Source organism: Natator depressus, chromosome 14 (genome assembly GCF_965152275.1).
Source record: "Natator depressus isolate rNatDep1 chromosome 14, rNatDep2.hap1, whole genome shotgun sequence".
Lineage (NCBI taxonomy): Eukaryota > Metazoa > Chordata > Testudines > Cheloniidae > Natator > Natator depressus.
Window position 1 is genome coordinate 32,809,740 of NC_134247.1, and position 25,306 is coordinate 32,835,045.

At 49.1% G+C, this 25,306-nt stretch overlaps 1 protein-coding gene across 9 annotated transcripts; it reads left to right on the forward strand.

Moving 5' to 3' along the window:
• Nucleotides 1-1,308: 1,308 nt before the first annotated feature.
• On the forward strand, nucleotides 1,309-22,607 carry LOC141998720 (zinc finger protein RFP-like). Of its 9 annotated transcripts, XM_074971696.1 has the most exons (11): nucleotides 1,309-1,592; nucleotides 2,100-2,286; nucleotides 2,788-2,847; nucleotides 4,183-4,860; nucleotides 7,481-7,576; nucleotides 14,190-14,420; nucleotides 14,652-14,674; nucleotides 15,451-15,566; nucleotides 18,056-18,127; nucleotides 19,486-19,661; nucleotides 20,774-22,602. In XM_074971696.1, the coding sequence occupies exons 4-11, from the start codon at nucleotides 4,444-4,446 to the stop codon at nucleotides 20,801-20,803; spliced, it is 1,161 nt and encodes a 386-aa protein (XP_074827797.1). In that variant the 5' UTR covers nucleotides 1,309-1,592; nucleotides 2,100-2,286; nucleotides 2,788-2,847; nucleotides 4,183-4,443; the 3' UTR covers nucleotides 20,804-22,602. The 9 variants fall into 9 exon arrangements, with proteins under 9 accessions (XP_074827797.1, XP_074827788.1, XP_074827796.1 ...); XM_074971687.1 differs by having other exon boundaries at nucleotides 19,486-22,607; XM_074971695.1 differs by having other exon boundaries at nucleotides 18,056-18,115; nucleotides 19,486-22,607.
• The last annotated feature ends 2,699 nt before the right edge of the window (nucleotides 22,608-25,306 follow it).

The window sequence follows — 25,306 nt, forward strand, 5'->3', positions numbered from 1 at the left end:
AGGCAAAGTTACACTGGCAGGGTGAGGAGCAGCAGGTAGCCCTGTGGGGGAAGAACTGGAGTTTTTCCCCCTACAGCCCAGTGGTGGGTTAATTTGACCTGGTGGCATAGCACTGACAACTACATGACCTGAACGAGGGGAGCAGACCTTGCAGCTCAGCCCTGGGCTAGCAGACAGTGAACATGCTGTGGAGAAAAGACACCACATCTTACAAATTGCTCCCTGGATCAATCTCTTACCAGAGTGAATTCCACCACAGTCAGTGTCACCGGGAAACATGTCCCCCGCAGCTTCTGTGGACCAGGACCCGTCACCCCCATGTCTCGGTTAATACTGGGAACTCTCAGGAAAACCTCCAAGTGAAGTCTCTATAGACGTGCAATCTGGATGTCCCCTTTCTGTCCTCCCATTGACAGGCTGCCCTCTATGCCTGATGCCTCCTTAATGCTGAGAGGAGCTGCCTGCTCCTAGGGAATGTGGATCCTTGGAGAGGGAGGGCCTGGGGCTGTGAAATCCTTTTTATTTACTTGATTAATTTTCATAAAGAAAGAAACAATAAACACACAAAAAGAAATAACTGAGAGTTTGACTGTTACCAAAACCACACGTCTCACAGAATAGCCAGTAACCTTATCCACTCACACAACTTTACGACTTTGCAAAGCTGCCAAACCAGAGTATGCGAACTCAGACACTATCACACAGACAGAACATGCTGTGTGTGTGTGTGTGTGTGTGTGTGTGTGACGATACAATAAATAATAACAGTAACAGACAGACACACAGAGGTCAGACTGGTTCACTCGGTCTCGCTAGGACCCCGGAGGCGCCGAGAGGAGCCATTCCCGGGATCACGCAGCCTGGCAGCAGGAAGCGAATTGCAGTCGCTGCAGTGACTATGTTAGGGTGCAACCCACCTTCCTTGCAGGACCCCGGGGCCTGGGTTGCTGGGCTGGCTGCGAGCCCCTGCACTGGGCAGAGGAAAGCTGGCTGCCAGCTCCCATGGTTTGCGGTGATTGGGAGGGATTGTGGGTGGGACAGAGACAGGTGGGGAGCCAGAGGGGGCTGGGAGCCGGAAGGGGGCTGAAGAGGGACAGTGGCCTCTGAGAGCCAGAGGGCATTGAGGGGGGGGACAGGGATGCAGGGGGCGGGATGGGGCCATGGGGATGCGGGGCCGCCGAAGGGAGGCTGAGAGAATACACAGGAATCGAGGGGCAGGGGGAGAATTCTGGAGCTCAGGGGAACAGAGCTGGACTAGAGGGACATGGGAGTGGGGGGATTAAGGGGGGGCTGTGGGGAGGCTGGAGGGAGACTATGAGAGCAAGCGGAGATCGGCTGGGGAAGGGAGAGCCAGAAGGTCGGGGGAAGGGAGCAGGGTGGTGAGAGATACAGTGGCAGCTCCCCCAGCCCATGCTGCTGTTCTCTGTTGTCGACCTTCTCCTGTATCCCCCAAGCAATCTGCTTGTAGATGTCGACTTTTCGACTGTTGGATCAGAGCTGTACCTGCACAGCCTTTCTCCCCACAGGACCAGGAGATCCAATATCTCCTGTCTGCTCCAGGAAGGAGCAGGTTGGAGTGTATAGCCAGCAAGGTAAGGTGGGCAATTGCACACAACAATGGAGAGCTGCTAGGTGCACTCGCCCAGCTAGACAATCAGGAAAAGACATTTCAAAAATTCATGTGGCTCTTTAGAGGGGGGTGGGCTTCTGGTCCCTGTGACCCCTGGGCAGTGGTGTTCACAACTGTGACCAGAGCGGTCAGTGTCAGGCATTGAGTCAGTTGGAGCATAAACGCTGACTCCGTGGATGCTCGGGGCTGGAACACCCATGGAGAAAAATTAGTGGGTGCTAATTACTTGGCTAATGGGCTAATTAGCTGGCGTCCCTGCTAATCAACTCCTCCCCTCCCAGCGCCTCCCTCCTGCTGTGAACAGCTGTTTTGCGGGAGGGACTGGGAGGGAGAGGAGCAGGGATGGGGTGTGCTCTGGGGCGGGAAGAGGCGGGGAAGGGGCTTGGGGAAAGGGGTGGATTGGGGGTGCGGTGGCTTGGGGGTAGAGCAGGGATGAGAAGAGACCAATGGTTCCTCTAATTTTTGACAGGCCGTGTGTGCAAAAAAAGAGCTAGAATGCAGGGATGATTTGCTCAGCAGTGAAGGAAGCTTTGGTGAAAGTGAAGATCGGGACCTTCTTATCAGCACTGTAAAATGTTACCTTCCCCGTTCATAGTCCAGAGAGACCCAGATCTTCCTGGGCCTTGCAGTCAAGGGCAGGAGAGGTCACAAGGGAGGTGAGAGCCCAATATTGACCCTGACATTGTTGCACAGCCCAGATCCCCCCTTCCAGTTTAAAGGTGAATTGCCCCCCCCCCCCACCCTTTCTCCTCACAGACTTGCTGGCAGCCCCCCAGGGTCCACCAACATTCACAGCCCTTGACTGCCACCTCCCGGGGATGTGTCCCTGAAATGAACTCTTCATAGCCCAGCAGGTAGGGAACAGGATCAGATATCTCAGGACTGTCAGGCAGATTGTGCCCTGCATGTTCCCATCTCACACTCTTGTGATTTGCAGAAATGATGAGGTGGAGATTTGCTGTGTCTGGATCCAGAGTCACATTCACTGGGGAGACAGAGAATCAGAGCATTAGAGGCAGAGCTCAGCCCTGGGGAGGCAGGGACCATTTCTCACACTCCCCAGCAGCACCATTCTGGCTGGGATAGCCCCTAATTTTCTACCTCTGTGTCCCAGGCAGCTGCCTCTCTGCTGAAACTGACCGGGAATTTAATTGCAGGTCCCTCCTCCTGGGCAGAAGGGGTGCTGTTATAGCTGGGCTGGATCAAGACCTGACAGGGTATGGACATTAGTGAAAAATAAGCAGAGAGGATCTGCTATTCCATAGATTTTCAATCTGGGGATTCACTAACATATGCCCACCCTTTCCTTCATGTGTTGGTAAATGGCAAGGGGGTCTTGGCTAGCACTTCTTTGCTGTGTGTGAATTTTTGCACAAATGCTGAAAATCTTGTCATAGTCAGCATTGCTATGAGGCAAAACTAAGGGGTATACTTCCAGCAAAGTTAATCTGTTTCTGCAACAGGACTGATGCCAGCTCAGTCTGAATAAGGGATGCTAATCACAGGAAAGAGTGCAATGTTCACTGTACTTCAGCACGATCATTAATAGGGTAAATCTGTGTTTCTATGTTATTATTTAGCAAAATAAAATAAAGGAACTTATATTGTGTGTGTATTCAGTGTATTAGCAAGTTAACACCACAAATGTCCCTGAAATTAGATAGAAAATGTTGGTCCGTGTGCCTAGCACAATGGATGTCCCATTTTTGGTTGGTCCTTAAACACTACCATAATAAACATAATTCATATCTAAAGTTTCCTAAACAAAAGTTCTGCCTCATATTATATGCAAAGCTCCAGGAATCTGGTGGAGGATGGGCACAGGAATAAGGATTTTGGACCTTAAGTGCATTTCCTTGCATTGTACTGTTTAATTGTTTGAGAAAACTACGTCATCCTATATCTCTGTAAGTAATGGACAGATATTCACAACATTCCCAATTTATTTACCATGAACTTAATAGCAGTGTCACTCCTTAGACAGGTTTCAGAGTAACAGCCGTGTTAGTCTGTATTAGCAAAAAGAAAAGGAGTACTTGTGGCACCTTAGAGACTAACCAATTTATTTGAGCATGAGCTTTCGTGAGCTACAGCTCACTTCATCCGATGAAGTGAGCTGTAGCTCACGAAAGCTCATGCTCAAATAAATTGGTTAGTCTCTAAGGTGCCACAAGTACTCCTTTTCTTTTTACTCCTTAGACAGAAAATATTCCATTCCTCATCAGTGTTCCTCTAGCCAATGGTTCTCAACCAGGCGTACACATACCCCTGGGGGTACGCAGAGGTCTTCTGGGGGAACATCAACTCATCTAGATATTTGCCTAGTTTTACAACAGGCTGCATAAAAAGAACTAGTACAGTCAGTACAAACTAAAATTTCATACAACTATGACTTGTTTATAATGTACTAAATACTATACACTGAAATGTAAGTACAATATTTATATTCCAACTGATTTCTTTTAAATTATATGATAAAAATGAGAAAGGAAGCAATTTTTCAGTAACAGTGAGACTGTGACACTTTTGTATTTTTATGTCTGATTTTGCAGGGAAGTAGTTTTTAAGTGAGGTGAAACTTGGGGTACTTAAGACAAATCAGACTCCTGAAAGGGGTACAGTAGTCTGCAAAGGTTGAGAGCCACTGCCTTGGGCTATCTCTTTAACAATGGACTCCTTCCAGCAAAGCAAGACATCATGAGTCAATTTCACGAGAGAGCCCGCCCACTTCCTGGTGCAGGAGGAGCCGGAAACCTGACTGAGCTCAGCAAAGCACTGCACAGCTACCCAGTCACACGCCCCCACAGAGAGTCATGGCTACAGAGAACCCTGTAGAAAGCCTTCAGGAGGAAGCTACTTGTCCCATCTGCCTGGAGTATTTTAAAGCCCCAGTGATTCTAGACTGTGGGCACAATTTCTGCCGGCTCTGTGTCACCCAGTGCTGGCAGGGATCCGATGCAAACTTCTCCTGCCCTCAGTGCAGAGAAATCCTTCAACACAGAAACTTCAGGCCCAATAGGCAGCTGGCAAATGTTGTAGAACTTGCCAAACAGCTGAGATTACAGGCAGCAAAAGGAGTCGAAGGGGAGAGAGTGTGTGAGATACATGGGGAGGAACTGAAACTGTTCTGTGAGGAGGATCAGACCCCCATCTGCTTGGTGTGTGACAGATCCAAGGAGCACAGAGCTCACACTGTGGTTCCCATAGAGGAGGCTGCCCAGGAGTACAAGGTAGGACACCATCATGTAGTGTTATAGTTAACAGCTTTGGATTTTAAAGAGACAAGTGAGTGAGGTAATATCTTTTATTGGACCAACTTATGTTTGTGAAAAAGACAAGCTTCCAAGCTTACACAGAGCTCTTCTTCAGGTCTAGATTTTAAAGACCGGTTTCAGAGTAGCAGCCATGTTAGTCTGTATTCGCAAAAAGAAAAGAAGTACTTGTGGCACCATAGAGACTAACCAATTTATTTGAGCATAAGCTTTCGTGAGCTACAGCTCACTTCATCGGATGCATTCAGTGGAAAATACAGTGAGGGGATTTATATACACACAGAACATGAAAAAATGGGTGTTTATCATGCACACTGTAAAGAGAGTGATCACTTAAGATGAGCTATTACCAGCAAGAGAGTGGGGGGGGGGGTGAGAAAACCCTTTGTGGTGATAATTAAGGTGGGCTATTTCCAGCAGTTAACAAGAACATCTGAGGAACAGTGGGCAGGGGAATAAACAAGGGGAAATAGTTTTACTTTGTGTAATGACTCAACCACTCCCAGTCTCTATTCAAGCCTAAATTAATTGTATCCATTTTGCAAATTAACTCCAATTCAGCAGTCTCTCGTTGGAGTCTGTTTTTTGAAGTCTTTTTGTTGACTCTCTGGTCACTCAATCTCAGACCTAAAAGTGGCAATTCTTCAACAAAAAGACTTCAAAAACAGACTCCAACGGGAGACTGCTGAATTGGAATTAATTTGCAAATTGGATAAAATTAACTTAGGCTTGAATAGAGACTGGGAGTGTTTTGAGTCATTACACAAAGTAAAACTATTTCCCCTTGTTTATTCCCCCCCCCCTCGTTCCTCAGACGTTCTTGTTAACTGCTGGAAATGGCCCACCTTGATTATCACTACAAAGGGTTTTCTCCCCTCTCTTCCCCCCCCCCCCCGCTGGTAATAGCTCATCTTAAGTGATCACTCTCCTTACAGTGTGCACGATAAACACCCATTTTTTCATGTTCTGTGTGTATATAAATCTCCTCACTGTATTTTCCACTGAATGCATCCGATGAAGTGAGCTGTAGCTCAGGGAAGCTTATGCTCAAATAAATTGGTTAGTCTCTAAGGTGCCACAAGTCCTCCTTTGAATTGTCTTTAAAATGAAATTTCATTGCAATTTGTTGGTAACACTTAATTCCTCTCTATCTGCTGTTATTGTAACAGAATTTCCCAACTCTGTAACATACTGATTGCATGAAAGATTAAATAAAAGAAGTTTTCTGGAGAACAGAAAGTTTTAAATGACAACTACACTAGAGCTGGGGAAATAATTGATTTTGCAGTTCAGTGACTGACCTGAGAAACTGGAAAAAGTAATAGTTTTAGATTGACACAGAACAGCATTTTTCCCTTCACCAAAATGAAAACTGGGAAAACAAATCATTTTGGGTCAAACAAAATATTTTGTTTAATCTGAAATGAAATATTTTGTTCAATCTGAAACTAAATGTTTCAATTAATTTTTGAGCTCTCTTTCCCCTTTTCTTCTCCCCCTTTTAAAAAAAAAAAAAAAAGTTAAATCTAACTAAATTTAAAACAAACATAATTTTAAAATGAAAAACTTGTAACATTTTGACTTTCTGTATTTTCCCTCCCCTCCTCTGCCCTGAAACTGTTCGCCAAATGTGACCCAAATTCACAAACGGTTTCAGTTGGCCCCAAACTGAATTTTTCAATGAATAAATTATTTACTGAAGAAAATGTCACCCAGCTTTAATTCACACATCAGACCTTTCTCCAATGTATCCATCTTGCTCTATATTATTCTGATAGTTACAGTAATGCCAATAGGTTACGGAAAAGGAACTTGGTTCCATTCAATGTCTGTCTGATCAACAATTGTTTAAAATGTCATCCCTTTTGGCCTGAGCTATTAGACAAAATTTAGGGCCTTGCAGGTCATTTCCATTAGGAGGAGAAATTGATGATGGAGTATTAGATGCGTGCAATCATGTTCATTTTTTAACAATGTACACAAAGTTCTGTTTCCCTGAACACACCAGACACAAACAACAGAAGGCAGTTTCCTTGCTCAGAAGTCCAAGCCTGATTTTTCCAGCCAGCACTCTCCCCAAAACAAAATCCCTCTTTTGTCTTCCACTCTGGGCCACACTATCCATGTTTCTTTGGTTGTCTCCTGGCTATTCTGGCTACTTTTCTCCTGTTCCCCCCACCTGCATCTGCTACACACACACTGACAAAGCTGCCATCCAATCAATCCACAGCCCCTGTGGTTGCAGTCAGTCCCAGGAAACTCCTCAGTCCATGTGGGGTCAGCTTCTACTCCAGCCTCCTACCGCCATGCTGGCCCACGACTTGGGTGGTAGCATCTATTGTTTCAGCTATCACTAAACAAATGGACACTGAACTGCTCCCTTGTTTAGTATGAATGAAAGTGGGCTAGCACAGCCATAAACTTCAAAAAACTCTACAAATACCCATAGATCAAAACACACTTGCTGGCAGCTACCACCCCCCTCCAGTATGACAATACACATAGATTTTGTTCCTCAAATCAGCCCTCCCACAGTAAATAAACTCTCAAATAATTAAAACTTTTTTTTTCTACTCAGAAAAAAATTCAGACCCATTTGATGTCTCTGAAGAAAGAGAGAGAAAAACTACAGGAAATTAAAGTGACGGATACACAGAGAAGCTGGGAACATCTGGTAGGTGCCAATAGTTATTTAATGGATCTGACTGGAAAATGGAATTTCCATTCCATGGGAAATTCTGATATTTCAATATTTATTTTCATTTGGATCCAGGACAAAACATCAAAATATCAAAACTTCTCTTGGAGATAGTTCAGAAAAGGTTTGATTCAGAAATACTGAAATGTTTCAATTCAGTTTATCAAACTGAATGAAAATGTTTAGTTCTGGGTCAGTTCCAAATTAATCTGTATCCACTTGAGCTACCACAGAGCCCCAAGGGAGTTGTGTGTCATGTCTCCAGTCTCTCTTACAGGCCAACGTTTATCTCCCTAGATACACTACAGCTCAGCCAGAGGGGAGACCACAGTGCAGCAGGGGAGATGCACCCCAATATTAATAGTTAATACCTAGGTCTTATATAGCATTTTTCATCAATAGCTCTCAAAGCTCTTTACAAAGGAGGTCAATATCATTATCTTCATTTTGGCATGAGGCGGGTAAGTGACTTGCCAAGGTCACCAAGGAGCAGAGCTAGGAACAGAACCCAGTTTTTCTGACTCCCTATCCAGTGCCCTGTCCACTGGAATATCAACCTGAACTGAAAGTATACTATAGCAGCTGGCATATGCATATGCCAGATATGCTGGCATAACCCCAAAGGGTATGTCTATGCAGCAATGTAGGCCAAGGGTTAGTGAGACTCGAGTCAGCTGACCTGTATCAGGCAGTGTATCAGTGCTTTGAGCAGGGGTTGGACTAGATGACCTCCTGAGGTCCCTTCCAACCCTGATATTCTATGATTCTAACCACATGCTTGAATGTTAGAAGAAATGAAGCAGGTTGACCGAGAGCCAGATATGAGTACAGGCTTCTTTATTGCGATACTTGTTCCCCTGGAACCAATTATCCAGTAAGCACCGAATTAGTTACAGCACACTTCTTTTTGTCTAAGTTAGTATGTACATGCCTATATCCATTACAACACCCCAAAACCCCTTATTAAGTAATAAAAACACCCAGTCTGTGAGTAAACCCACCCTATCTGTTGTGCACAGCATTATGCATATCACACAGGCATTTTTACCTTGAAAATATATTTCTTTGCAACAATTTGTTGCCACAAATCTCCCTGGTCAGCAATTCTCAGGGGAGGGAGGAAGGGGCCATGAGCAATTCTCAGGGGAGGGAGGGGCCATAAGCCAGGGCTTGTTTATGTTGCTGGGAAAGGAAGGGAGGGGGAGATAACATTTCTTTTACCTTCTTTCACACACAAGGCAATATTCAATAGCTACATTTCTCATGCAGCTGCATTCTTATTAATTCTTACAAGCAACAGGGAAGGGGAAAATATGGCAACTTATGTATTAAACAAAGAAATACTGCCTTCTTTTGCCTTTGTCCCCTAATGCCATGTCAGCACATTAGCAGCTTCCCATGTCTGTTAGTTAACCCTAACATAGCCCAACAAGTGTCTACATGGCACTTTACCCCTAGGCTAACGATTTTCTGACTCATGCTTGAATGTAGGGCTCTGGCATCCGCACTGCTGTGCATAGACCCGAGTCAAAGTAACCCTATCCCAGAGTGCCTAGCACCCCCTCCCTGTGTCGTCACTCTAGCCTAGGAACGTGGTGCATGTTGGGAAAACTCTCCTGCCCATCCTATTTCCTAGGTGTGGCAGTGCTGGGGACTCCCCACAAGGAGCTCATGAGGACATACATGGCATAATTGGCTCCTTTGGTGGCTGTCTCAGTAGAATGGCTGCAGTGGGAGAAGGTTTTATACTGAACTACCATCAGGGCCGGATTAACCTTTTGTGGGCCCTGGAGCCAAAACATATTTGTGGGCCCCGAGTGTGGGCCTGGTGTGGCAGTGCCATTGGTGCCACAGTATACCCAATACTGAATCTCAGAGACATTTTTCATTTTGATCACACACCTCTGCATGACTATATGCATTGCCATACACAGCTCCCTCAGCCCCCAGTTTTTCTCATTAAGCTGTACACCCGTGTGGATTTACCAGTGTCCACAGTGAGCGGGGCAAACCCCCACAGATTTGTCTCCTTCCTCATTCAGACCTTCTATAGCCACGTCTCCAGTACCACCCTGTGTCACCTGTCACTGTACGTGGTTCTGGTCTCAGCTCAAAAAAGTTTCACAGCCAGTTTCACAACCTGATCAATTCTGACAAATCCCTCCCTCAGCACTCATCCTGCCAGACCACAGACCTCCCCTGCTAGGCTTCCAATAGAGAGGGGCACTGTCCATTGCAAACACCATTTCCCCAAAGTGAGGACTTAGCCCCTGGGAACCTGAAGTCACCAGCCTTTCTCCCTCTGCTCCCATCTACATGCTAGTCTACTACTTGGTCACCACCACCCCCTTGACATTCCTTTCCTACTGGTGACCTCTTTTCCTTGAGGTTAACTCCAGTTTCTTTATCTGCTCCTAGCTTAATGGCCCCCAGTAGTCACAGAGCCACCTGCAGCTTCTCTGGCTACAGCCATGGGGCCAATTGCCAGAGGCCAGCCTTAGAATCATAGAATATCAGAGTTGGAAGGGACCTCTGGAGGTCATCTAGTCCAACCCCCTGCCCAGAGCAGGACCAATCCCCAACTAAATCATCCCAGCCAGGGCTTTGTCAAGCCTGGCCTTAAAAACTTCTAAGGAAGGGGATTCCACCACCTCCCTAAGTAACGCTTTCCAATGTTTCACCACCCTCCTAGTGAAAAAGTTTTTCCTAATATCCAACCTAAATCTCCCCCACTGCAACTTGAGACCATTACTCCTTGTCTAGATAGCTGCAGCTGCTAGCAAGGGAGGGGTGACAATTCCAAGGCTGAGCATGCTTGAACCTTGCAATGGCAGCACTAGGGGTTCTAAATTCTCAGCGCTGGCCCTAGGCAGCTGCAGAATCTGGAGTTAGGCGCTTCCCTCCTCTAGGCCATGGCTTTAAGTACCTGAGATGCCCATCACCTGCAGCAGAGGCCACCAATTCCCACGCACCTCTCAGTTAGCACATAGTCATGCAGAAAGTGCAGCCTGAATGATTTTGGAGGCTGGAGTGCCAGGAGGTTCCCATCCCTGAGCAGCAGCTCTGCAACAAGCTCACATGGCCCCCCTCTGCTGTGGGACCAGGACCCTGTGAAGACAGTGGAGTTACCCTGTGTATAACCAGTTCTGTCCAAAGCCTGTTGAAGTAAGTGGGAGTCTTTTCATTGTCTTTAATGGGCTGTGTATAGAAGCAAAGGACCCCGTTCTAGACTCCAGGAGCAAAGTGCATTCTGTGCTGCACTGGTTTACTATTGTAACAGGAAGGTCTCACGTTACCTAGTGAATAAGCAACACTTCCTACAGCACCTAACTTTTGCTGAGAGGCCTCCTGCTTAGCTTACCAGGGCTAAAAACATCAGGACGTGTGGTCACCAAAGCCAGGCCCTTCCGAATTCAGCAGGAATTTTGGATGTGCACAGAACACAGACAGGACTGGTTCCCGCATGGTTACAGAACTGCAGTCAAGTGGAACAATTTTCGGCTTGTGTGATTGGAGGATATCTGATCCATATTGTAAGCCTGTCCTGCGTAAATGAGGAAAAGCTGAGGTGCCTTTGTTATTCTTTTCTTCCACTCTTCATTTCAGTGGGGAATTTGCCTATGCAATATCACGGTCTTCTGTTTAAACAAACAAAAACTAAAAAAAATGGCAATGGCTATTGAAAATAGCAATTCCAGTCCTAGTTAGCACTGGGAAGATCCCAGCATTTGTTGCTCAATTTTATCCTACTTTTTGTACAGCAAATTACAGCGGATCAGTACGTTTGATTTGGGAGAAATGAAGTAACAGCTGCCCAGATTGAGATTGAGCACTCCTGAATTTTGACGGTATTCAAATCTGGAAGGCATGTGCTAGATTCCTTTTCTGAATATTGGATAAATCTGGAAAGGAAAAGTCAATTTCTACTTTCATGGCTCAGAAGTGGAGATCCTCCTGCGTGCCTGGTACTGTACCTAAAGCTGCCCAGGTCCTCTAGTAGAGCCTCCCCTCCCTTACTTTTCATTTTAACTTCTCCTGGTGGGGTCCACAGACCTCCTCTGCTAGGCTTCAGATAGAGAGGTGCACTGTCCATTCATTCCACCCAGTTCCTTCTTTGGGGGCTGCAAGGTGAGGTCACACCAGCATCCCTAAGCCAGTCTGGGGAAGTCTTCTAAGGGTGATATCTGGGCCAAAACCTTCTACTCCTTGGGCATATTTGTTCCCCATGCACAATGCCGCCCCCTTCTAGCAGCCAGCTCCCCAGCTACAGCAAGCTGCAGCGCATGGGGTCTCACAGCTTCCCCACTCTTTCCCCCTCCCTTTCCTGTTGATAGCAGCCAAGGGAATGCTGGGAAATGTAGTTCCCTCCCTGCTCCAGGGCTGGCTCTCTAGGCAGGGAGCTGGCCAAGGAACTACAGCTCCCAGGGCCCCTTGGGTTCTCAGTTCCCATGCTGGATCCCTGCTGCTCCAAGGCTCGCCCTCAGAGCCTCCACTTCTGCAGCGCTGCGAGAGGGGAGGAAGCAAGTGCTATAGGCCCCCTTCTGAGCTTGGGCCCAGCGCTATGGCAAATCCAGTACTGACTACCATCTAATCTGAGAATTGGGCTCCCCAGCTCTAGGCAGAGTCATGCTGGCAGGAAAATGCCCATGTGCCCCTGTTCTGAGGCTAATTAGGACATCAGGCTCCAGGGCCGTCAAACTAGTAACATGAAACTTTGCAATTCTTAATGTTTAAAGTGGGCTGTCCAGTGAAGGGGTTTTTGTTTGGTTGGGTTTTTATTTATTTTTCTCTTTTTGTTTTGAAGTTTGACATAAAATGAAGGTATCTGAGGAAAAACACACACACCCCCGCCCCAGCCTGGCTGCTGCTGGCTGCAGAGCAGTGAAGTACATCCCCAGGGCTTCGGGTGCAGTATACTCCAGCACCTCAGGAACCCCTTATCCCTGCCCCGCTGCACCGTGGGATGCAGGGATAAGGGATCCTGTTATACAGACAAAACTGCACAGGATCGTTTCAGGGGACAAGACGTCATGTTTATTAGAATAACACAATTTGATTTAAGACCAATAACTCATATCTAACACATATGTATATACACACACACATGCACATACACACACACACCCCCCAAATGTTCTGCAGCTGCTGTATAGTTACCAGTCCTGAATGTAGCTTTGAGTTCATGGCTTTGGTTCGTAGCTTGTGGCTGCTAACTGGCCAGGAAAGCCGGACACAAGGAAGAGCTGGGTCTCTGGTGGGCATACACCGATGCCCTTCCATGTTGGCAGCAGAATGTTACCCTCCAAAGTCTTCCATCTCACCCATCCTTTTTGTAGGCTTTAGTTTAAATCCAGAGTCTATAGGTCTTGCTGTGTCATGCTGCCTCTGGGTTCGGTGTGATTGATCACCTGTCAACTGCAGCCATGACTTTCAGCCTAGGACCTGGCTTTGATGTTTCTTCAATTGTACTTTTGTTCTTTTCTTTGGAGGATGGACTCCCCTTACTTTGTCAGGGCTGTTGTCTGCATCTTCAGCCATTGGTGTTTACACTTTATTTCATCAGGACAGTCTGGGGCTGGAGATTGATTCCATCATCCATACATACCTCATTCACACATCTAAACTACACTAATAAGATTACAGCAGGGTTTTGCAAAAATGAAGTGAGCATTTTAAAATGGAGTTTGGGTTACAACATGGACAAGTGTAAGGAATGACAAACAGTGAGCAGAAGTTACAATGTTGAAACAGTGTAAGTTTCAGCGATTTAAGCAGCAATTGGATTGAAAGTGAAACTCAATTAGCCAGTTATTGGGGTACCTGGTTTTATGAATGAATGTAGTTTCATTCATAAAACTTTACTTATGAAGTTATATTAATAAAGTGAACAATTAGAAACAATTTCATTGATCAGTTCTACAATCCCCGGGAGGCTGTGTGGAAGTTTTGGGGCTCACCACTGTGAAAGTGCATTTTGGCCTGGGACCCACACAGCTCCAGGGGGCCAGAGAGCAGAGTGAGGACCAAGCACCTTCCCCTGCTGTCCACCCCGCAGTTGCAGCAGAGAGAAAGATAAGAGAAATGTAGACCAGCTCTCTGTTCTTTGTGGGTTTTTCTGTGTGGGGGGGAGAGAATCAATTGCTGTGTGTTTGGTGGAATTCTCTCTCTTTGTGTCTCAATACAGTTTGTGGAGATCCTGTCTTCCCAGTTACAATATTGCTGCTTTTTCATCTGTCTGTTCTATTGGTTTTTCTTTCTCCCCTGGCCTCTCTCCGAAGTCCCTGCCAATATTGGCTGAACCGCACTCCTTGCTGCCATGGACCTGGATCGCCAGAAGGCAATGGACACAGAAATTCCTCCTCATGTGAGACACAAAAACCTCCCTTTGAAGGGAGATAGGGTCCAAATGGGAACCTGTGGGAAAATCTTCTCCCTTGTGACCACAGGGCACATTCAAGTGTTAGGTATTGAAATCTCAGGGGTTGCAGTGAAATGCTCCTTCCCTCACACCCAGGGCTTTATGACCTGACCCATGACTCCTCTCTAGGACCCTGACCAGCCTCTCTCTGTTTCTTTTTGTCTATTACAGAAACAGACAGAAGCTGAGAGACTGAAGATTATGTCTGAGTTTGAGCAGCTGCATCAATTCCTGAGGGAACAAGAGCGACTCCTGCTGGCCCGGCTGGCAGAGCTGGACCAGGAGATTGTGAAGCTGCAGGATGAAAATGTCACCAAACTCTCCAAGGAGATTTCCCGTCTCAGTGAGCAGATCAGTGAGCTGGAGGGGAAGTGCAGGCAACCAGCCAGTGAATTCCTGCAGGTGAGGACATTATAAACCCCCCTCAGATCCCTAAACAGGGAGAGGCAGGTTCCTGAATCATGAGCCTTGGAAAATAAATGTATCAAATTGTTTAAAGCTGCAAACTTTCTCCTAAAAATTCCCTCTGGAACAGAAGTGGTAATGGTACAGTGAGTCCCCTGCAGAGCAGGAGGGATGCCCAGTGTGGGGCAAGTGGGACTGAGCTCCCTTTTTTCTCTCTCTCCCCTCTAGGATATCAGAAGCACCATGAACAGGTAAGTGGCTCCTTCTCACTCCCCCTCATGCTTCTCAGCACTGGAAGGGGGCTCGGGAATCTTATTAGTGCATCTTCCCAGGGCACAACAGCACAATGTGTGGGGCAGGGTCACATTTCAGAGACCAATCTCCCTGTGTTGACCCTTAACCCTGGGGTGTTATCCTTTTATACAGGACTGGAGTCCTAGGGGAAGGTTTATTACCCTAAACATGGTAACATCCATCTCTAGGGGACTGGCTGCCTCAGGAGTCTGGGGATGGAATATGGGTCTTTCACCACCTTTCACAGTCATTGGCTTCTCTTTTGCCCAGGTCAGAACACTTACCACCTAATTTATTGTTTGGTGACACGGGTGAAGTCATTTCAGGAATGGGCAAGTGGGGCTCTCAGACCAGTTCCTAGGGGGCAGATGCCCACCATGTAATAAATACAAGAACATGGGAACATCCTGGCTCATAGAAGATGAAGGCCAAGGACTGAACTAGCCATGGAGACAACTCCCTTCTTGTCCCTAGAGCTGGTCTCCAGGTCAGTGCTGAAGCACATCAGTGGCCACTATGTAGAAAGCTTGTGCTGCCATTGCCTGGGCTGTGCCTGCTCAGAGGCTGGATAAGATTGTCAACCCAGGGGGTTTCCTGGCAGAGCTCCAGTGATATAACCATACGCATATACTTTTGCTAGAAAATTCCCCACAAATACAGGCCCTTAGACTCCAGGTCCTCAGGCCAGCTGCTGTCACTAAATCGCACAAAGAAATGTTTCTTTTCTCTCTAGGTCTGAGGAGGAGAAGTTCCAGCAGCGGTTAGAGGCTTCTTCTGATCTGGAAAGGAGCCTCAGCCATTTCTGTCAGAAAAATATTGCTGTAAAGCTGACCCTGAACAAACTGAAAGGTACCAAGAAGGGAGCTAGGAGGGGACATTGAGAGGAGTCTCTGTGACTGGAGGAGGAGACAGCAGCCAGCAGAATAACCCCAAATGAGTTACTCAGCCACATTCTATGGAGAGGGACGCTTAGCCCTTCTCCCGCAGGTCAAAACTACAGGCTGAGGTTGCTGTGCCTCCTGGATCAGGGCTAAGAGAATCCCCCAGTGGACGGGGGGCTGTCTAAAGAGCTGCTGCCTATGGGTAGCAGCCCTGGCCAGAGTCAGTGCAGCAGAGTTCCCTTTGGCCTGGGCCTGCCCCTTCTGCTGGGCTGTGTGACCATAGGTGCTGACTCCGTGGATTCTCCAGGGCTGGAGCACCCATGGGGAAAAATTTGTGGGTGCTCTGCACCCACCAGCAGCCAAGCTCCCCTCACCTCCCCACCTCACCTCTGCCTCCTCCCCCTCCCCTGAGCATGCCATGTCCCTGCTCCTTCGCCTACCTCCCAGCGCTTTCCGCCGCCAAACAGCTGTTTGGTGGCGTAGCAAGGTCTGGGAGGGAGAGGGAGGAGCGGGAACGTGGTGCACTCAGGTGAGGAAGCGGGGAAGGGGAAGATGTGGGGCTGGGGCTGGGATTTGGAGAAGAAGTCGGAATGGGGGCGGAGTTGGGGCAGGGACTTCGGGGAAGGGGTTGGTATGGGGGCGGGGCAGGGGTGGAGTCAGGGCGGGGCCAGGGGCAGAGGGGGGTCGAGCACCCGCCGGTGTGAGCAGAAGTTGGCGCCTATGTGTGTGACTGTCTCAGCCAGTGCCTGCACTGAGGCAGTTCTTGGCCTATTTACAATGCAGTGTATATGGGCCCCAGTGGAAAGGAGAATCCCTTCAGAGATGGGTTTCCCACTGTTCCCAAACAGCCCTGTGTTCCCCAGGGCCAGCAGGCCCCACTCTGGGATGGTCCAAAGGGCTGTGAGTCCACTGCTAACTCCTTGGGCAATAGTAACAGACAGAAGCTAACTATGAACTAACTGGGCAAATCCTGGTTCCTTCCACAGTGGTAATGGATATTGGGGAGTGAATGTATCTGTCCAATACCCCTGCATTTAAAGGCTCATCTCCTAACTTTAAGTATTCACTTTTGAAAAATGTGTCATGCATTGTGCCTCAGTTTCCCCATCTTGAAAATGGGGATCATTAGAACTGATAGGGAAGGTTTTGATCAAACATTTTTTCATTGAAAAATGCTGCTATGTCAAAACTGAAACTGTTCATGAGTCAGGATCAGTTTCAACAAATGTCCCAACACAAATAAAAGTTGTGGGGGAAAATAAGTATCATAGTTGTCAAAATGTTTCATGTTGACATTTTTTAAAGGAAAATTTGAAATGACCTTTTTGTTGTAAAATTTCAGCTGATTAGACTTTAAAAAAAGTTAGAAGGTGAAAATTAAAAAGGAATTGTTTGGGAACTTTCAAAATGAAACATTTTCATTCACCTGAACTGATTTTTTTCCCCTGTTTTGAGTTACCAAATATTTTTAAGACTTCAATTTTTTGTCCCAGTTTAAGATGGAGAAAAATTTTGAACTTTCTAAAATATTTAAGAGATGGGAAAACTAGTCTCTGCTCAGTCCTAGGGATAATTCTATCCCACAGTGGGGACAGGAGTGAGATGAAACAATTGAGGGAATTTATAAAAGAAAATATCAGTTCTTTCTACACCATAAAGAAGCAGCCATGCTTGAAGAAAAAAATCTAGTCCTTGATCTCTGTGAGCCTCACTTTCCCTGTCTTTACAAACATAGATGCTGTCTCTCTGGATGGTGATGTAACTTGCTGAGTGACAGTAAAGTGCACTGACATGCTGTTGTGACAGCTGCTAGCTTGGCCAACACAGCAGGGATTGAACTAGGGCTTCAGAGCTAAAATCATGAGTGTCGAGAACTTTACCTGGAGCCAAGCTTCCTACCTGAGTGTTGTAACAAACTCACATCATCTGTAGATCAGAGGTGGGACACACCACTTTTGCCAGTGGGTTATATACTTCTGCTGACAGACAAAGCGCATCCCAAACAGCTGAGGTCCCCAATGCTTCAAACCCAGATAAGTCCCTTCTTACGTGAAAGCCACTATTATGGCCAACCCTAGGAATCAAACCAAGGACATAGGGATGGAACCAAGCACCCTCCCAGCTGAGCACAGGAGCCTCGACAGCTTGAACTAAGGAACTTGGTGCGGCTGTCGCAGACTTGCATTCTCTGTCGATTGGGCACATACAGAGACAAAACACACTGACCGCTGGGTTACACTGCCATCAGAGGGAGAAGGCAAAGTTTCTGATCAGTTTTAACTTAGCCACACTGGAAAAATGAATGTGGCTCTTTCTTCACTGCTTTGTCTGTCTTTATGTCTGGCTCCATCAGTTTTTCTCTCATAACCAAAATGCAGTTATGTTAACAAAGAGCAGGGACGGCCCATAAACACGACAGCTTGAAGTCTTGTCTCTTTCACCTGTTCCTTCCATTAGACTCTCTGCCATTGGAACTGAAGACAGGAAAGGGGAAATCCATGGGATCAGATGGAAAGGGTACGTTTCCAGGTGGAGTTGCTATTATTATTTATTTATTTATTTATTACTAAATTAGAAGGAAAGACACTTTCCCCCCAAAATATCTTTGTTTACTTGTTAAAGTAGAAAGAAAGAAAAGAAAGAAAGAGAGAGAAAATTACACAGCACACTAAAAAAATATAAAAATGATTAGATTCTAAGGAAACCACAAGGTACGATTACATCACTAGTTTGTCACGTTTGCTCATGTACGCTGAGCTCTGTTTTTTATCCAGTTTTTCCGTGCAGATGGAGGCTTGGCTATTGGGGCTAGCCAGAATGGCTAGGAGGGCTGGCTGGGGTGCAGAGGAGGTTAGGGGCCCAGCTAGTGGGGTCTGGCCAGCGTGGGGAGGGAATGAAGACTCCAGCTAGGGGGCCTGGACAGTGTGAGGTGAGACCCACCTATGTGGTGGGTGTTGATTGGAGTGGAGAGTTAGGGGCATGGCTGGGGTGGCTGGTCAGAGTGGGAGTGAAGGGCATGGATGGAAATTTGGGATGGGATGGGGGGTGAGGGTACCAGCTTGGGGGTCATGGGGGGACTGACTGGACTGGGCAGGCAGGAGGTCCTTCTTGGGGGCTGGGTAGAGTGAGGGTAAGGGGCCTCCCTGTGGGAATGGGCTGTATTGGGGGAGAGGGGCCCAGCTGGGCATACAGCTCAGCCTACATAAGCAATGCAGTGTGCAACCCCCTAGCAGCTACCTGTCATAGGTGGCAGCAGGGGGAGCCAGAGAGATTCCTCTGCCCACATCACCCTGGGCCTCTGAGGGCCTGATTTTAGTGGAAATTGGACTTTTCCAGTTTTCTGATTGTCCCCAAAGTCAGCAGGATTCTGCCCATTTGTGACTCAACCAGGCCCATCTGGTCTGGAACCGATCAGGTGTTGTCCAAAGCCGTTGAGTGACAGGGCAGAAATACCTCATCGAGTTGAGTGGGGGCCTGGCTTCCTTGTGCCCCACAGATCCTGACATCAGCCTGAGCAGCCAGTTCACACACACCCAATACACAGAAACAGTCTCACCGACTGGCCCCCAAACACCCTTTACTCTGCCCCGGCAGTGCTCATGGATATTTCTGGGTGGGATTGTCAGGAGCATCTAAGGGAGTCAGGAGCACAAGTCAAGTGCCAATGGGCCTTGTGCTCCTAACTTCCTTAGGTGTTCCTGAAAATCCCACCCCAGGTTCCTTTTTCATATTTAATGAGAAAAAATGGAGCGGACGGGCCGCTCAGAACTGTCTCACCTTTTCTCCTTCCCCTGGTTTGAGGGGCTGTCCCCCCAGAACCTTTCCTCTGGGCTGGGCTCTCCTGGGGGAGCTGAGCTCTGCCTGAAGTGCTCTGCTTCTCTCCCCAGCGAGTGTGACTCTGGATCGAGACACGGCTCATCCCCGGCTCCTCCTGTCTGTGGATCGGAAAATTTTGACCTGGAACGTCATACGGCTGAACCGTCCTGAACATCCTCAGAGATTTGATTCGTCTCCTTGTGTGCTAGGCTGTGAGGGATTCACCACAGGGAGACATTGCTGGGAGGTAGAGGTGGGGAATGGGACAGCTTGGGCTGTGGGGGTGGCCCGAGAGTCTGTAAAGAGAAAGGAGGAGCTCAGTGCGGCACCTGAGCGGGGGATCTGGGCTGTGCAGAGGTGGGGGTTCCAGTTCCAGGCTCTCACCTCCCCTCCAACCCCCCTCTCTCTGAGCTGCGTGCCCAGCAGGATCCGGGTGTCTCTGGACTGTGAACAGGGGCAGGTGGCATTTTTCAATGCTGGTAGCGAGGCCCCGATCTTCACTTTCCCACCAACCTCATTCACGGGGGAGAGAATCTACCCTTTCTTCTGGGTCTGGGGTGTAGGTTCCCAACTCACTCTGTATTCCTGAGACTCCAGGTGGCACATGGCTTCGGGTCTCATGAAATGAGCTTCTCCGGCCTCTGATATCCTAGTCTCTTTGACCCTGCATGACTCCCATATTCCTGCAGAGACGTTTAAATGCAAAGTGAACAGACCAGAGAAGCCACTGTCTCTGCCCCATCGTGGGTCTCTCCTGCTTGTCTCTGTTTCTCTTCTTCTGAGGGACCATGACCGCCCACAAGGACTGGAAAATGGGGGTCCACAGCCTGCCTGTCTCTGAAGGGGGCAGGAGGGTTTCCATGGTCCCCAGGACTTGTATGACTCCATGGTCCCACAAAAGAGAACATGCTTATCATGTGAAGGGAACCTAGTCATGGCTGTAATTCATTGCTCAGACTGTGGCCTGCAGAGAGCTGTCTGGCTCCTCCCTCTTGTTTTCAGCTCCTGTGTTGCTTTAAAATAGCCTTAGGCATCTTCTTAGGATTCCTTCCCCAGGTGAGGGATTGCTGTGGTTTTCCCAGGGATGTTGAGGTGAGGGGAAGCGGGCCCTGCAGTCATGTCTGGGAGAGGAGATGGTCTGTGAGTCACTATATCTATTGGGGTGGGTGTACACTGTGGGGAACCATTGAGATCTGCTGGTGTCAGTGCTGCGCTTCTGTTTTCTGTGTGCCCTTGCTGTCAAGGCCTCTGCTTCCTGCTGGAGGGCTACCACCTTCTTGTGTCTGGTTAGACACAGAGGGCCCAGTGTGCAGCTTTTACAACGACTTTACTGTTGTCATCTCTTGGCCTTTATTTAAGAACAAGTCCCTGATGTTCTTGGTGAATTAGGACAATGCTGTGCAAGCCCTGGCCATGAGGATGGGATTGGCAGACACAGCGAAGAGCTCTGGGGAAGTGAAAGACCAGTGGATGGGTCTCCTGGTTAAGAAGAAGAAGAGAAAAGGTGAAATGGACACTTAAAGTGATGGGAGCAGAGGAAGATGGACAACCAAAGAGTCTCTGGTTGCTTTGAGTCCCTGGCTGTGACTCATTGACAGACCTACCAGTCATGCAGTGATGTGGGATTAGAACACAGGGCCGTGCACAGACCAGAACCAGGGGAGGAGGGGAGTGGCTGCCACTGGTAACATCACTTCCCCAGCACCAGTCCAGGCAGCTGTATCCATTCTCCTTCAAGGGACACAATGGAAAGAGGAGCTGGTGTGAGTGAGCCCTTGCATGTGAATGAAAAAGTCTGAGGGGGTGATATTAGTATGGACTCCAATCTGGTAATGACAGTGACTTCAGCAGGGGTATGACTGGATACATCCCCAAATGCGTGGAATGGGGGATGGCTAGGTTTGCGACCTGTTGATACAAGTGATGTAAAAGCCCATGAGATCCGTGTTAAGACTTTGCATGAGAGGGTTGATATGGTGAAGTTTGGGTGTGCAGTGTGTTTTGTGATCTGTGTCAGATATTAGTGAAAGTCTCTGGAGTGTTGGAGGGTGTTATCAAAAGTCCTGTAAACAATGTAAACGTAGGAGACTTTCCCCTTAAATTCTTATTTCCCTGCTTTCAAAGTTTTGGGTGGATTGGGAGGGTCCTGCCACAGCGCATTCAGCATTTGTCACATTAAACACCTAGGTCCTTGCCCTCCAGTGATCTGGCATAAACTTTCTGCTAACTAATTTAAATGGTAGAGAATGTACAGCAGCTCTTCCCCGGGGCTAGATTCATAAATGGACACAGATGTTGGGATGCTCATTGGCTCCTAGAAAATCCCTGGGACTCGTAAAGCCTGAGTTACATGCTCAGGTTTCCTGTACAATGAATGGAGGGAGATGAGTACCTAAGAATGGGATTCACAAAGCCCAGCACACTCTTGTGGGGAAGACCCCCTGCTCTTAACTGTTCACCCAGTGATTAAGGTACTCGCCTGGGATGTGGGTATGACCCAGGGACCTCTTGGTGCCAGCTGGCAGAGGACACAAAGTTGCATAAGTGTTAGAGGGACCCGCAGGGTCTGGTATCTATGGATTAGTTCACCAAAGAGCTTCACGCAAGGTCTCCACTGAAAGCCTGTGTCATGCTGGTCCTCATGATCCTTGTGAGATGTATGTATGGAAAATAAGTGAGAAGTTATGTGTATAGTTACCAAAAATTATGTTCTTAAGGTCTGTGAGTTGGGGCCAGTCATGAGAAGTTAATAACCAAGTGTCTTTCAGGCAGAGGATGTTTTCCTGTCAGTCTGTCTTCCTGTACACTGATGTATACTTCTCACTCAATGCCCATTCCCAGTCTGAGCCAAATGCTAACCAAGTGATTGTAAGTCTCCAGGCGAGACCCTAGACAGGGGATCACAAGCAGCAGGGGTTATGCTGTCTGCAAGGGAAGACAGTGGATTTGGGGACCATAGCTATAGGGACAGAGACAAACTCTGCATCTTTCCACTGGGGTGGCATGAGGGCAGCAGGACTTGTCTCATGAATGGAAGATCACAGCCAAGCCTGGCTGTAATACGCTGGAAGGATCTGGGGAGAGCTTTTGCTCTATATGACATGACCATGTCTTGTTGGTTGTTTTAGACAGAGTGTTTTAATTTTATTTTATATGTAACCCTTTGTTTCCAGTATTTCTGCTTGCTGTCATTGGAGTCTCTGTTCTTTGGTAAATAAACTTGTGCTTGCTTTCCCTATAAACAAATCTAAGTGCTGTGTGTGGAGCAGAGTGATCATCCTGAGGTGAAATTGGCAAGCTGGGGTGTGTGTTCATTTCGGAACAGAGGATCTGGGAATTTTGTGGGTGCCCAGCCGACCAGGGGCTGGAGGCTGCAGCAGATGCTTGGAGTGTGCCTATCGCTAGCCTGTACCGAGAGAGCAGGGCTTGTGAGGAATTGCTTGTACTGTCAGAGGCTGGCTGAGTCAGGGAGCTGACCCCCGGCAGGCACAGCCAAGAGTGCCTCACACCAAGGGCAGCGGATAGTGAGTTGCCTCACAACGCTGGGCTCCCACAGGAGGCCTCATAGTAGGAGACCCCCAGTTCAAGTCCCTCCTTCACCTGAGGGGGAGGAGGGATCGACCACCTGACAGGTGAGTGCCCTACCCACTGGGCTAGGGGATGGTCTGATGCGGGGAGGCCTCTCTGTCTCTATTCATGAAGCTCCCAGCTGCAAGGTCCGCAGAGAGCTGGGAGCCCAGGCTCTCAGTGCCGTGTAGCCGCGCTCCCCTCTCAAGTCAATGGAAGCACTGCTGGTGAGGATGCACACAACTGGCAGAAGGAAGCTCACCTACCCCATAGGTGAGCAAGGAGACACAGAAGCCACGGACCCGCTGGTAGGCTGAGGCAGCCTGTTTCCTGGTCCTTTTACCCTCCCCCATGAGGGCCCTTGCGGCCCGGAGGATTTAATGAAAATCCCCCCATCGCTGGAGAGCGAGCTGCACCTTATTGCGGGAGCCACGGACGTCTTCGAGAAACTCCTGCAGCTCTTCTCGCAGCGTATGGGGGGACGGGGTCACTGGCCCCTGGCCGTCCTCCGGCGGGGCCCCTGGCACAGCCCCGTGGCCCACCGAGATGGGCAGGCAAGGGGTGGACCCCCGACGTGGCCCCTGATGGACTGGCACCACACGGCCCACCTCAGACCCTGGCTCAGTAGGGGGGAGTGGAGGGAAAATAGCAGCCCCTAGTGGGTCAGGACAGGGAAACACGAAGATCACTCCCTGGTGGTCATCCTCTGGGAAAGGGAAGGAGATAGCCCCAGGGGCAGCAATAGCATCGCGGGAGGTGGAGGGGATAGGGACAGGGTTGGCATCAGGGGAAGGGCAGGGGTCAGGAGTAGGGTCGGGGAGAGGGGCAGAGGCAGGATCCTGGGCCGCAGTAGCCGGGCCGCTGGGAGATGGCCCTTCTCAGTCGGGCTACCCTCCGGTGATGCCATGTCTTCCCCAGCCGGCACCGGTGGATGGAGTACACCCGAGGGCAAGATGGAAGGCTCGGTGTCGGTGGCCCCCTTCCTGGTTTTCCAGGGGGCCTCTGCATCGGATGGAAGGAGCAGAGATCAAGCCTTCCGCTTGCACTGGTTCCTGGGTCCAGTGGTCCCTCCCGCTAGGCTGGGGGAGGGGCCTTTAGAAGTGGGCGGGCTTGTGCCCACCCACCTCCCAGGTTCTCCAATAGGTGGTGCTGCTAGGCCTGATAAAAAGGTCCAGAGGGCCTGGGGTGAGGGGTGGGCAGGGAGCATCCTCTCGCAGGGCCTGCCGCAGGAAGACAAGAGAAGGGATGACAAGGCAGTGCCCACCTCTTGGAGTATGCACAGGGGGGTCAGAAGGGTGGAGATCCCCATGCGCTGACCAAATGAAGGGGATCCACCCAATCCCCCCTGTCGTAGTCCAGGAGGTCTCCGACCCTCGTGATTTCTGCCAGGACCAACCTCCGGTGCACTGAGGGAGACTCCACCACCTGTACATGTAGCTCGGGGTTGTGTAGCAGGGGCTCCACAAGGAGGTTTGCCTCCTTGGTGGCCACAACGGACCTGGTTGCCGAAAAGAGCTTCCAGGTCTGAAGGACGTCCTGGTAGAAGACCGGCAGCTCTGAGAGGTCTCGCGGAAGACCTCTCGGGTGAAGAAAAAAGAGCTGCCAGTTGTATTGGAGCCCTCGGAAGCGGCGGAGGAAGGCGTGCACCAGCGTGCTCCATGCCAGACTACCTGCACCATAAAGGAGTCTCTGCAGGGCCTGGAGGCAGAAGACATGGACCTGGCTAAAAAGGCAGACCAGGCCCTGTCCTCCCTCCTCCAGGAGAAGACTCAGAACCCCTGCAGAGACCCAGTGCAGTCCTGGCCAGTAAAACTCCAGGGCTGTCCTCTGGAGCCTGGCCAGGATCCCCAGGGCCGGGCTCAGGGTGTTAGGCCGGTGCCAGAGCATGGACAAGACTAGCTGGTTCAGCACCAGCGCCCTCCCTAGCAGGGAGAGACACAGGAGCAGTCCTGTCAATCTCCGCAGCCACTCACCCACCTTGGCCTCCACATCCTGCCAGTTCTCTGGTGGAGAAGGATGCATGGCAGAAAGGTAAACGCCGAGATAGAGCAGCGGACCCACGCTCCACCGGATGGCTTGAAGCACAGGTGGGAGAGAGCTCGCCTGCCACCCATCCCCTACCACCAGACCAGAGCTCTTGACCCAGTTGACCCTGGCCGCTGATGTAAACGGCCTGGCAGGCCTCCACCCACACCAGGTCACCTGGGTCCTGGACCATGAGGAGCACGTCATCGGCGTACGCCGACAGGACCAGCCACAGCTCCGGCTCCCGAAGCACCAACCCCGTCAACCTCTGGCGGAGGAGACAGAGGAAGGGCTCAATTG